At 35.9% G+C, this 13691-nt stretch overlaps 1 protein-coding gene across 1 annotated transcript in view; it reads left to right on the forward strand.

Annotated features, from left to right (window-relative positions):
- BRWD3 (bromodomain and WD repeat domain containing 3) overlaps positions 1–13691 on the forward strand; it is a 215542-nt gene that overhangs the window by 166476 nt on the left and 35375 nt on the right. Inside the window, exons 28-33 of the mRNA XM_082715993.1 lie at positions 742–853; positions 1832–1893; positions 1992–2147; positions 2811–2931; positions 3952–4077; positions 4165–4243. Coding sequence (XP_082572119.1) covers positions 742–853; positions 1832–1893; positions 1992–2147; positions 2811–2931; positions 3952–4077; positions 4165–4243 — 656 coding nt within the window. The remainder of the gene's footprint in view (positions 1–741; positions 854–1831; positions 1894–1991; positions 2148–2810; positions 2932–3951; positions 4078–4164; positions 4244–13691) is intronic.

Consider the following 13691-nt stretch of genomic DNA (forward strand, 5'->3'; position numbering starts at 1 on the left):
AGCAATAAATGAGTTGACATATTAAAAACACTTAAAATGGTACCTAAGTACTTAAAATTTATACTATGTAATTGTTTGCTATTAGTACTTTTAATTTCTCATTTTTTACGTGGGAGAAAATTTTTGTTCACAGTGATTTGGTTTTATAATCCTTATCCCTTTAGAGGCAGAAAATTAGTATGAAGAGATTTTTAAAGGCAAAAAGCTGAGGGGCACCTTGTTGGCTCAGTGGATTAAAGCTTCTGCCTTCGGCTCAGGTCATGATCCCAGGGTTCTGGGATCGAGCCCCGAATTGGGCTCTCTGTCCAGCAGGGAGCCTGCTTCCCTTCCTCTCTCTCTCGGCCTACTTGTGATCTCTGTCTGTCAAATAAATAAATAAAATCTTTTTTAAAAAAAAGGCAAAAAGCTGAAAGCAATAAGGAAAAGAAACAACTGTAGTAACATGTATAGTACAAGAAAAAGTACGCTTAATGATGATCCTAAATAATTAATAAAAGATTATACTTTGTAGCTTTTATATAAGAAGACATGGACATGTTTGATTTATTTCAGAAAGATTACTAGTACTTAGAAATCAAAATCCTTAATGAAGGTAAAGTATAAAATTTACTTATCTGGAAAACTCAGATTGAAAACTCTAGTAATGCTGCTTCTGTGTCTAACACAAAGTAGCAATTCAGAATGTGAACAAAGCGATTTTTCTCAAAAACATCCTTTTAAGAATTTCTAAAAACATTGTAGGTGATAGATTCCGCAGTATAATAGATGACGCCTGGTGGTTTGGGACTGTGGAGAGTCAGCAGCCTTTTCAACCAGAGTATCCTGATAGTTCTTTCCAGTGTTACAGTGTTCAGTAAGTACAGTTATGGTATTTTATGCCTGATATAATACTGTAGTACTATATGGACTTTCTATAAACCCTATTAGGAATAACACCTTGTTAATTTGGCTTATCTTTATCTGACCTGTAAAGAAGTAATCATAGTACCTGTAAGGAAGAAATTTGATGATAAACCTCTTGGTCCAATACAAAGCAGGAACTGAAGACTTATTAAGTCATAAGATAACATAAGACGCCCTTATGCCTGTATTTTCTTTTAAATATTTCTATTTTAAATGAGAATTGCAAATATTATTTCAGGAAGAATACTAAAATTAATTCAATGTTTAAAGTAATTGTTATAGCTGGAATATAGCAATAAATATGAGTACCCAGTCTTTTATTTAATGGTATGAATTCCAGGCAGAGGTATCATATTTGGGTGTACTATTTGTCTACAACATTTACTTTAGTTCTTCATTAAATCCCATCACTGTTAAGATTCCTAATAATGAAGCTTTCTTCTCAAGAGTGATAAAGGTTTATTCTGTGAAGATTGACTTTTAATCTCCATATTGCTGATGAAAAGGGAATCATAAAACTTTGGAGATACTGTAATACTTAGTCTGTTAGTATAAAGTAGATTATCCTACAGAAAGAATTGATCTATCAAATTGACTTTTTTAACCTGAAAGACATTTTCCAAAAAGATCTTTTCATTCTGTATCCTGGCTTAATATTGAATATATGCTCAATTGGAATTTTTTTAAAAAGCCAGGTAAAACTAAGTGTAAGCTTACTGCTCTTTGTATTTCCTATTGGTAGACTATTCTCTATTTTTTTTTTGTTTTCTCTATTTAAGGTTTATTACTATCTTTATGTAAGTGAAATTATACTTTAAGGAAAATTGTATTGCCCTTTTCAGAATTTTACCTCAAGAAGTCATGCAAATTATGCTAGTATATGAAAGTGTCGTGTGAATTTCACTAGTATCTTATTATTTTTCAATAGCTGGGACAATAATGAGAGAGAAAAGATGAGCCCCTGGGATATGGAGCCAATTCCAGAAGGAAGTAAATATGCTTTTAAAAATGAATTAAAATTCTTCTAAAAAATACCAATAGCATAATATTGGAAACTAATGATTCCTGATTTTTCATCTTATACATAGCTGCCTTTCCAGATGAAGTTGGTGCTGGTGTTCCTGTGTCCCAGGAGGAACTGACTGCTTTGCTATACAAACCCCAGGAAGGAGAGTGGGGGGCTCATTCCAGAGATGAGGAATGTGAACGGGTTATTCAGGGCATCAACCACCTTCTTTCCCTGGGTATGGTGGCTGTGAAAGGATATTAGGAAGAAACAAGGAAAACCAGCAAAATTTTAAGTTCTACAAGAAGAAATACATTTTTTCACTGTACACTTTTAACTTAATAGGCACTTTTAATCAAGTGTTTCTAGCTTAACATTAATATTTTGATATGTTTGGCCAATGTAATGACTGATAAATGTATTCTATTCTCTTGGGACTTCCAGTAGTAAAAATAGGCATGTAATTATCTTTTACTTTCTTGAATCACTTTGGCTCTCCAAGTATTTCCTGAGCCTGACTTTGGATGAGTTTTTTAGTAGATAGTAGATGAGTAATATATTTTACTCACATACCTAAGCTATATTATCTAAACTATATCACTTGAGCTATTTGGGATTTATCTAGAAAACATACCAGTTTGAAATTAAACCCAGTTCTCCTTTAATTAGCCTGATTTCACCTGATTTGAACCAGTGTGTCATGCACGATTCATAGATATTATGTCCAAATAAAGAGAATGACATTTTAACAATATTCATCTAATATTTGCATAATTGAATCATTATCATTTTAGTAATGTAGTATATTGCCCTCTCTTCTTATTTATATATGAGTTTTTTGTTTGTTAATATGAAATATTAATGTCTTTTATGACTACCTTTTTTTATTTTGGTAATATAGATTTTGCCAGCCCTTTTGCTGTTCCAGTGGATCTCAGTGCCTATCCCTTGTATTGCACTGTAGTTGCTTATCCAACTGACCTCAACACCATTAGGCGGAGACTTGAAAATCGCTTTTACAGGTTTGTTTAGTTTTATTATTTACTATAAAGTTCATAGCTTCACATCTTTTGTTTTCCTTTTTGTATGATGATACAGTGAGAATCTGTATTTTAGTAGTGTAAAATAATCATTCAATATACCCACTCCAAAATTTCTTCTAAAAATTTGGAACACCATTTCCCTTTATTCAATAGATTCTCAGTCTTCCAGGGTAAGGAGGAGTATGGAATAAAGGACAGAAATGAAATTTTGAGTAGCACAAATCACGTGAAACAAAAACTACAGTTAACTTTAGTTTAATTAGAGGCAGATTAGTTTGTGGATTCATCATAATTAAGGTGCTACAGAAACTTGGAGCATGATTAAATCCCCTGTTGAGGAATTAGGCAGCAGCTAGATTTAATTAACAGCCCCAAAATATGTTTAGATAAAGAGCCAAGTAATTTTTTTGTTGGTTTCATTTGGGAGTGGAGTAATTTTGAGAGAGCGGTAGAGGGCAGCTTTTGGTACATCTCTCATCCCAAAGTCTACTATATCCTAACCATAGTTATTCATCTCAACATGAACTGGTTATAAATATAACCAGTTGGGTATATTTTATAACATTACCTATAATTTTTATTTAATAAAATATGTCATAAAAGTAACTGGATAAAAATCTTTTTCTAAAACCTGGTTTATTTTTTTCCATGATGTTCTCATTTCTTCCCTTGAAAACTGAACATTCTTTGGACTTTATCAAAACACTGTTTCTTTGTGTTTATACTTAAATGGTTAAATCACTATTTCCTCATAATGTCCTGGGTCAGTTCTTTTTAATGTGAAGTCCAATGATTCTTAATGCTTACCTGTGCTCAAATACTCTAACTATATACCTTTATTAGTGAGCATCCATTATACACATGTATTAAGTCACATGCAGATAGTAGAACACCCTTGACATACCATGATTGAGTGCCTAGTTGTTCTATGTTGTATATTCTTAGAATAGACTCTAAATGTATCAACCAAGAGTAATAGGGTATGTTTTTCTTTCATAGGAGAATATCAGCATTAATGTGGGAGGTGCGCTACATTGAGCATAATGCCAGGACTTTCAATGAGCCAGACAGTCCTATAGTTAAAGCAGCCAAAATTGTAACTGATGTCTTACTTCGATTTATTGGGTAAGTAGCAGCTTTATCTTCCACAAGAGCTGATTTCTAATTTAAAAAATATATATATTGAAGTGTTTTGACTTTCTTATTTCTTAGGGATCAGAGCTGTACTGATATACTGGATACTTATAATAAAATTAAAGCAGAAGAACTAAACAGTACAGATGCAGAGGAGGTGAGAATCAGAGCGTGATTAATAGGCATGAATTCCTTTTCTGTTTTTTGAAGTACAGTAAGTATTGTGTGTGTTATAATGGCTATAAACACTGAAGCTGATTTCTAAAAGCTGGCTGAGCACCCGCATCTTTTTATATAAAACTCTTTAACCTGTATTTAGATGGTATATATTAGAAATGTAGTGATGCTACAATTTTTAGTCAGAGACAGGTTGCCAGTTATCATGTTTGACTCAGTGGGTTTCAGTGATGAGAAATCAACAATTCATTTTCCAGTCTTAAAAACAAGACAAAGCACTAAATATTTTAAAAGAATTATTAGTTTTTAGAAATTTTAATAGGGATTCATTTTCTATGCAATATGTGCAATATATTAAAGTATTCTTAAGTTTTAGGTTTCAAAGTACATTTTTAGTAGTTTCATGGAATTGCTATTTAATTTCCTTTTTTTTAAATTTATTTTTTATTTTCAGCATAACAGTATTCATTCTTTTTGCACCACACCCAGTGCTCCATGCAATCCTTGCCCTCTATAATACCCACCACCTGGTACCCCGACCCCCCCCCCCGCCCCTTCAAAACCCTCAGATTGCTTTTTAATTTCCTTTTTGGAAATTTGCAAGCATAAGCCAGTTTTCCTTAATGAAATTAAATTCATATTATCAGCAGATCTTCACATATCTGGTTTCCCCACCTAGCCATATTCCCAGTTTACATAAAACCATTTTTGACTGAAAGCTATGATAGAGAGAAGGAGAAACCAAGAAGAGGATGAAACAGTAATAGAATGTGATAGTTCAAATATCTTTAGTGGAAAACAATTTGCCCCAAGGATGAGTGACTCAGACATGCTAGATTTTATTGAAATGGCTATTGTATAGAGATAATTACATGTTTATGTTGTCTCTACTGTTATTATCTAGAACAGTAAGTCCCCAATGTTTTTTTCTCTATTTTTTGAAGTATAGTTAATGTAACATACTAGTTTCAGAGGTATAACGAATGATTCTATATTTGCATATATTTGGAAGAATCACCAAAATGTGACTAGTCACCATACATAGTTAGTTTTTCTCATGTGATAATAACTTTGAAAATTTACTTTCTTAGCCACTTTCATATATTCAACCTAGTATTATTAAGCTATAGACATTATGTTGTACATTATATCCCCAAGACTCATTTATTTTGGAACTGAAGCTTGCACCTTTTTACCAACTACATGTGTTTTGCCCCCCAGCCTCTCTCTAGTCCTCCCCATCTCGGACAACTACAATGTGTTTTGTGCTTCTGTAATTTTTTTTTTGGTTCCACATACAAATGAGATTAGAGATGCATTTCTCTTATTTCACTAAGCATGATGTTCTCAAGGTCCATCTACTTTTGTTCCAAATGGAAAGTTCCTTTTTTATGGCTGAATAATATCCTATTAGGTATATATTACCATTTTTTTGTTTATCCATTTATTCATTAATGTGCAATTAAACATTGTTTCTATGTGCTGGCTATTGTAAATTATCCTGTAATGAATATGAGAATACATTTATCTTTTAGAGTTAGTGTTCTCATTTTCTTTGGAAAGCCCAGGAGTGGAGTACCTAGATCATAAGGTAGTTCTTTTTTTTTTTTTTTTAATTTTTTGAGGAACCTCCATACCGTTTTCTGTAGGTTACACCAATTTTACATTTCCACCGAAAGTGCACAAGTGTTCCCTTTCTCCAAATCCTTACTAACACTTGTTATTTCTTGGTTTTTTTGATAACAGCCATTCTAACGAATGTGAGGTGATATCTCATTGTGGTTTTGATTTGCATTTCCCTGATGGTTATTGATGTTGAACGCCTTTTCATTTACTGGTCAGTCATCTATATCTTCTTTGGAAAAATGTCTATTTAGATTCTCTGCTCATTTTATTTGTTTTTGTTTATTTGTCTTTTATTTCTTTTATTTGAGTATAGTTGACACACAATGTTACATTAGTTTCAGGTGTACAACATAGTCATTCAACTAATTTACATGTTACACAATGCTCACCCCAAGTCGAATTTCCATCTATCATCATACAATGCTACTACAGTATTATTGACTGTATTCACTATGCTGTACCTTTTATTCCTGTGATTTATTCATTCCATAACTGGAAGTATGTACCTCCCACTCCCCTTCACCCATTTCACTCATCAACTCCATCCCCTTCCCTCCTACAACCATCAGTTTGTTCTCTGTCCTAGTGTTGTTTTTCAATCTTCCCTAAAAATGTATCTGACTATATAATATTGTATTATCAGAGTTAAATCAATATCCTTATTGATATAATAAGGAAAACTGAGATATTTCAATTAGATATTATCTTCCTGAAACTAGTGAAGAATTTGTCATTCTTACTTCTGATAATTTCTCTGACCTTTCATATAAATGTATTTTGACTCAGGATTTGATCGAGCAAGAATTACTCCTCAGTTGGGGCGCCTGGGTGGCTCAGTGGGTTAAGCTGCTGCCTTCGGCTCAGGTCATGATCTCAGGGTCCTGGGATCGAGCCCCGCATCGGGCTCTCCGCTCAGCGGGGAGCCTGCTTCCTCCTCTCTCTCTCTGCCTGCCTCTCTGCCTACTTGTGATTTTTCTGTCAAATAAATAAATAAAATCTTAAAAAAAAAAAAAGAAATGAAAGAATTACTCCTCAGAGTAGCACTACTTATGTTAGAATGGAAAATTGAAAGTAAAATGTAATTCAGCAACTTTCTTTTTTATCTTGGTGAGAACATTTAAGTTCTACTCTCTTAGCAACTTTCAATTATACAATACAGTGTTATCAGTCATGGTCACCGTGTTTTACATGAGAGCCTTAGATGCTCAGACCTTACTTATTTTGCTGAAAATTTAATTTTACCAGTCTCTCCTTCTTTCTCTCATCATTTAGCCCCTGGCTACCACTTTTCTATTCTCTCTTTCTATGAGTTTAACTTTTTTTTTAAAAGATTCATCTGTAAGTGATACCATGCTGTATTTGTTTTTTTCTGGCTATTTCACTTAGCATAATGCCCTTTGGGTCCACCCACATTGTCACAAATGGCAGGATTACTTTTTTCCCTCAAGACAGAATGGTATTCTATTGTGTATATATATCACATCTTCTTTATCCATCCATTTTTTGAGCACACTTAGGTTGTTTCCATATCTTGGCTATTGTGGATATTGCTACAGTGAATATGTAAATACAGCTTTTTCTCTTTGATATCCTGTTTTCATTGTCTTTGGATAAATACTCAAAAGTAGGATAGTTCTATCTTTATTTTTATGAGGACTCTCCATACTGTTTTGTATAATAGGTATACCAGTTTACATTCCCAACAACAAATGCTCAAGGGTTCCTTTTTCTCCATATCTTTATGAATACTTATTCTTGTCTTCTTGATGATAGCCATTTTAAAGATTTTATTTATTTATTTGACAGACAGAGATCACAAGTAGGCAGAGAAGCAGGCAGAGTGAGGAGAAAGCAGGCTTCCTGCTGAGCAGAGAGCCCGATGCAGGGCTCGATCCTAGGACCCTGGGATCTTGACCTGAGCTGAAGGCAGAGGCTTTAACCCATTGAGCCACCCAGGCACACTGATGATAGCCATTTTAATAGGTGTGAGGTGATATTTCATTGTGATTTTGATTTGCATTTCCTTGATGATTAGTGACATTGAATACTTTTTCATATGCTTGTTGACCATTTGGATGTCTTCTTTGTAAAAATGTCTATTCAATTCTAATGCACATTTTTATTTTTTTGTTTTTTTAAGAGAATTTATCATTTTATTTATTTAAGGGAGAGTGAAAACATGCAAGCAAGAAAACACAAGCTGGGGGAGGAGCAGAGGGAATGGGAGAAGCAGACTATCCACTGAGCAGGGAGCCCAATGTGGGGCTCGATCTCAGGACCCTAAGATCAGGACTTGAGATGAAGGCAGCTGCTTAACCAACTGAGGCACCCAGCGGACCCTGATGCCCATTTTTAAATTGGATCTTATTTTTATTATTGAATTATATGAAATTATTATATGTTTTGACAATTAAGCCCTTATCAGATACAAGATTTGCAAATACCTTCTCCCATTTTGTAGGTTACCTTTTCATTTGTCAATGGTTTCCTTTGCTGGGCAGAAGCTTTGTACTTTGAAATTGTTTACTTCTGCTTTTGTTGTTGTTTGTTGCTTTTGGATTTTGTCTAATCCAAAAATATTCATTGCCAGGACCACTGTCAATGTACTCAGGCCATGTGTTGTTCCCCCCCCCCCAGGGGTTTTAAAGTTTCATGTCTTTAAATTAAGGACTCAAGTCCTTAATCCATTTTGTGTTGAGTTTAATGTTTGGTATAAGATAAGATAAGATATGGGTCAAGTTTCATTTTTTTTTCTCAGTGTTCCAAGATTCATTGTTTATGCACCACACCCAGTGCTCCATGCAATACGTGCCCTCCATAATACCCACCACAAGGCTCACCCCAACCCCCAGTCCCCTCCCCTCCAAACCCCTTAGTTTGTTTCTCAGAGTCCACAGTCTCTGATAGTTCCTCACCTCCTCCTATTTCCCCCAACTCACTTCTCCTCTTGTTCTATGTATGTCCTCCCTGTTATTCCTTATGCTCCACAAGTAAGTGAAACCATATGATAATTGATTCTCTCTGCTTGACTTATCTGACTCAGCATAATCTCCTCCAGCCCTATCCATGTTCATGCAAAAGTTGGGTATTCATACTTTTTGATGGAGGCATAATATTTCATTGTATATATAGACCATATCTTCTTTATCCATTTATCTGTTGAAGGGCATCGTGGCTCTGTCCACAGTTTGGCACCTGGAGCCATTGCTGCTTTGAACATTGGGGTACAGATGGCCCTTCTTTTCTTTTCTTTTTTTTAAAGATTTTTTAAATTTATTTATCTGACAGAGATCACAAGTAGGCAGCGAGGCAGGCAGAGAGAGAGGAGGAAACAAACTCCTCGCTGAGCAGAAAACCCGATGCGGGGCTGGATCCCAGGACACTGGGATCATGACCTGAGGTGAAGGCAGAGGCTTTAACCCACTGAGCCACCCAGGCACCCATGGCCCTTCTTTTCTGCATCTGTATCTTGAAGTAGTATAATTTTAGGGTCATAGAGTAGCTCTAATTTAATTTCTTAAGGTATCTTCCCACTTTTCCAAAGCGGCTGCACCAACTTGCATTCCCACCAACAGTGTAACAGGGTTCCCCTTTCTCCACATCCTCTCCAACACTTGTTCTTTACTGTCTTCTTGATTTTGACCATTCTAACTGGTGTAAGGTGGTATCTCAATGTGGTTTTCATATGAATTTCCCTCATGGCTAAAGATGATGAACATGTTTCATGTGTCTGTTAGCCATTTGTATGTTTTCCTTGAAGAAGTGTCTCTTCATGTCTTCTGCCCATTTGTTGATGTGATTATCTGTTTTTTGAGTGTTGAGTTTGAGGAGTTCTTTATAAATCTTGGATATTAGCCCTTTGTCTGTAGTGTCATTTGTGAATATCTTCTCCCATTCTTTGGGTTGCCTCGTTATTTTGTTGACTGTTTCCTTTGCTGTGCAGAAGCTTTTGATCTTGATGAAGTCCCAAAAGTTCATTTTCACTTTTGTTTCCTTTGACTTTGGAGACATGCCTTGAAAGAAGTTGCTGTGGTTGATGTTAAAGAAGTTACAGCCTACATTCTCCTCTAAGCTTTTGACAGATTCCTGTCTCATATTGAGGTCTTTTATCCATTTCTAATTTATCTTTGTATGGTGTAAGAGAATGGTCAAGTTTCATTCTTCTATATATAGCTGTCCAATTTTCCCCATGCCATTTATTGAAGACACTGTCTTTTTTCCACTGAATATTTTTTCCTGATTTGTCAAAATTAGTTGACCATAGAGGTACAGGTCCATATCTGGGCTCTCTACTCTTTTCCACTCATCTATGTGTCTGTTTTTGTGCCAGTACCATGCTGTCTGGGTGATTAGAAAAGCTTTGTAGTAAAGCTTGAAATCAGGAAATGTGATGCCCCCAGTTCTGTTTTCTTTTTCAATATTTCCTTAGCAATTTGGGGTCTCCTCTGGTTCCATACAAATTTTAGGATTGTTTCTTCCAGCATTTTGAAGAATGCCAGTGCAATTTCCATTGGGATGGCATTGAAAGTATAGATTGCTCTAGGCAGTATAGACATTTTAACAATGTTTTAGTCTTCTGATCCGTGAGCATGGAATGGTCTTCCATATTTCTGTGTCTTCCTCAATTTCATTTATGAGTGTTCTATAAGTTTTTGAGTACAGATCCTTTAACTTTTTAATTAGTTTGTATTCTGAATTGCTGTATGAGTTTTAGTAGTTTGGGTGTGGAGTCTTTAGTAGGATTTTCCATATAAAGTATCATGTCACGTGCAAAGAGAGAGAGGTTGACTTCTTCTTTGCTAATTTGAATACCTTGTATTTCTTTTTGTTGTCTGATTGCTTTTGCTAGGACTTCTAGTACTATATTGAACAATAGTGGTGAGAGTGGGCATCCCTGTGTTCCTGATCTAAAAGGAAAGGCTGTCAGCTTTTCTCTATTGAGAATGATATTCACTATGGGTTTTTCATAGATAGATTTTATGAAGTTGAGGAATGTTCCCTCTATCCCTGTACTTTGAACTGTTTTAATCACGAAAAGATTCTGTATTTTGTCAAATACTTTTTTCTGCATCCATTGAGAGGACCATGTGGTTCTTCTCTCTTCTCTTATTGATTTGTTCTATCACATTGATTTGCAAATGTTGAACCACCCTTGCATCCCAGGAATAAATCCCACCTGGCCATGGTGGATAATCTTTATAATGTACTGTTGGATCCTATTAGCTAAGATCTTGCTGAGAATATAGGCATTCATATTCATCAGGGATATTGGTCTGAAATTCTCTTTTTCTGTGTGTATTTTATTTATTTTAATTTTTAAATTAATATATAATATATTAGTAGCCCCAGCGTTACTGGTCAGTGAATTGCCAGGTTTACACACTTTACAGCACTCACCATAGCACATACTCTCCCCGATGTCTATAACCCCACCACCCTCTTCCTTCCCTATTCCCCCTGGTAACCCTCAGTTTGTTTTGTGAGATTAAGAGTCTCTTATGCTTTGTCCCCCTCCTGATCTCTTGTTTCATTTCTTCTTTTCCAACCCCCCAAACTCCCCACATTGCATTTCTACTTCCTCATATCAGGGAGATCATATGATAGTTGTCTTTCTGTGATCGACTTATTTCGCTAAGCAAAATGCCCTCTCGTTCTATCCACGCCGTTGCAAATAGCATGATTTCATTTCTTTTGATGGCTGCATAGTATTCCATTGTATATATATATACACACCATATCTTCTTTATCCATTCATCTGTTGATGGACATCTAGGTTCTTTCCATAGTTTGGCTATTGTGGGCATTACTGCTATAAACATTCAGGTGCACATGCCACTTTTGGATCACTACGTTTGTATCTTTAGGGTAAATACCCAATAGTGCAATTGCTGGGTCCTAGGGTAGCTCTATTTTCAACTTTTTGAGAAACCTTCATGCCATTTTCCAGAGTAATTGCATCAGCTTGCATGCCCACCAACAGTGTAGAAGGGTTCCCTTTTCTGCGCATCCTTGCCAGCATCTGTCATTTCTGACTTGTTAATTTTAGCCAATCTGACTGGTGTGAGGTGGTATCTCCTTGTGCTTTTGATTTGTATTTCCCTGATGCCGAGTTATGTGGAGCACTTTTTCCTGTGTCTGTTGGCCATCTGGATATCTTCTTTCATGTCCTCCTCCCTTTTCTTGATTGGATTCTTTGTTCTTTGTGTGTTGAGTTTGCTAAGCTCTTTATAGATTTTGGATACCACCCCTTTATCTGATATGTCGTTTGCAAATATCTTCTCCCATTCTGTCAGTTGTCTTTTAGTTTTGTTAACTGTTTCCTTTGCTGTGCAAAAGCTTTTGATGTTGATGTAGTCCCAATAGTTCATTTTTGCCCTTGCTTCCCTTGCCTTTGGCGATGTTCCTAGGAAGAAGTTGCTGCAGCTGAGGTCAAAGAGGTTGCTGCCTGTGTTCTCCTCAAGGATTTTGATGGATTCCTTTCTCACATTGAGGTCCTTCATCCATTTTGAGTCTATTTTTGTGTGTGGTGTAGGGAAATGGTCCAATTTCATTTTTCTGCATGTGGCTGTCCAATTTTCCCAGCACCATTTATTGAAGAGGCTGTCTTTTTTTCATTGGACATTCTTTCCTGCTTTGTCGAAGATTAGTTGACCATAGAGTTGAGGGTCTATTTCTGGACTCTCTCTTCTGTTCCATTGATCTATGTGTCTGTTCTGCCAGGACCATACTGAGTTGATGATGACAATTTTGTAGTAGAGCTTGATGTCTGGAATTGTGATGCCACCAACTTTGGCTTTCTTTTTTTTTTATTTTATTTTATTTATTTATTTGACAGACAGAGATTACAAGTAGGCAGAGAGAGAGAGAGAGAGAGAGAGAGAGGAGGAAGCAGGCTCTCCGCGGAGCAGACAGCCCAATGTGGGGCTCGATCCCAGGACACTGGGATCATGACCTGCGAATAGGCAGAGGCTTTATCCCACTGAGCCACCCAGGCGCCCCTTTGGCTTTCTTTTTGAAAATTCCTCTATTTGAGGTCTTTTCTGGTTCCATACAAATTTTAGGATCATTTGTTCCATTTCTTTGGAAAAAATGGATGGGACTTTAATAGGGATTGCATTAAATGTGTAGATTGCTTTAGGTAGCTAGACATTTTCACAATATTTGTTCTTCCAATCCAGGAGCATGGGACATGTTTCCATTTCTTTGTGTCTTCCTCAATTTCTTTCATGAGGACTTTATAGTTTTCTGAGTATAGATTGTTTGCCTCTTTGGTTAAGTTTATTTCTAGGTATCTTAATGGTTTTGGGTGCAATTGTAAATGGGATTGACTCCTTGATTTCTCTTTCTTCTGTCTTGCTGTTGGTGTAGAGAAATGCAACTGATTTCTGTGCATTGATTTTATATGCTGACACTTTACTGAATTCCTGTACAAGTTCTAGCAGTTTTGGAGTGGAGTCTTTTGGGTTTTCCACATATAGTATCATATCATCTGCAAAGAGTGATAGTTTGACTTCTTCTTTGTCGATTTGGATGCCTTTAATTTCTTTCTGTTGTCTGATTGCTGAGGCTAGGACTTCTAGTACTATGTTGAATAGCAGTGGTGATAATGGACATCCCTGCCGTGTTCCTGATCTTAGCGGAAATGCTCTCAGTTTTTCTCCATTGAGCATGATATTTGCAGTGGGTTTTTCATAGATGGCTTTGATGATATTGAGGTATATGCCCTCTATCCCTACACTTTGAAGAGTGTTGATCAGGAAGGGATGCTGCACTTTGTCAAATGCTTTTTCAGCATCTATGGA

Source organism: Mustela nivalis, assembly GCF_964662115.1.
Source record: "Mustela nivalis genome assembly, chromosome: X".
Lineage (NCBI taxonomy): Eukaryota > Metazoa > Chordata > Mammalia > Carnivora > Mustelidae > Mustela > Mustela nivalis.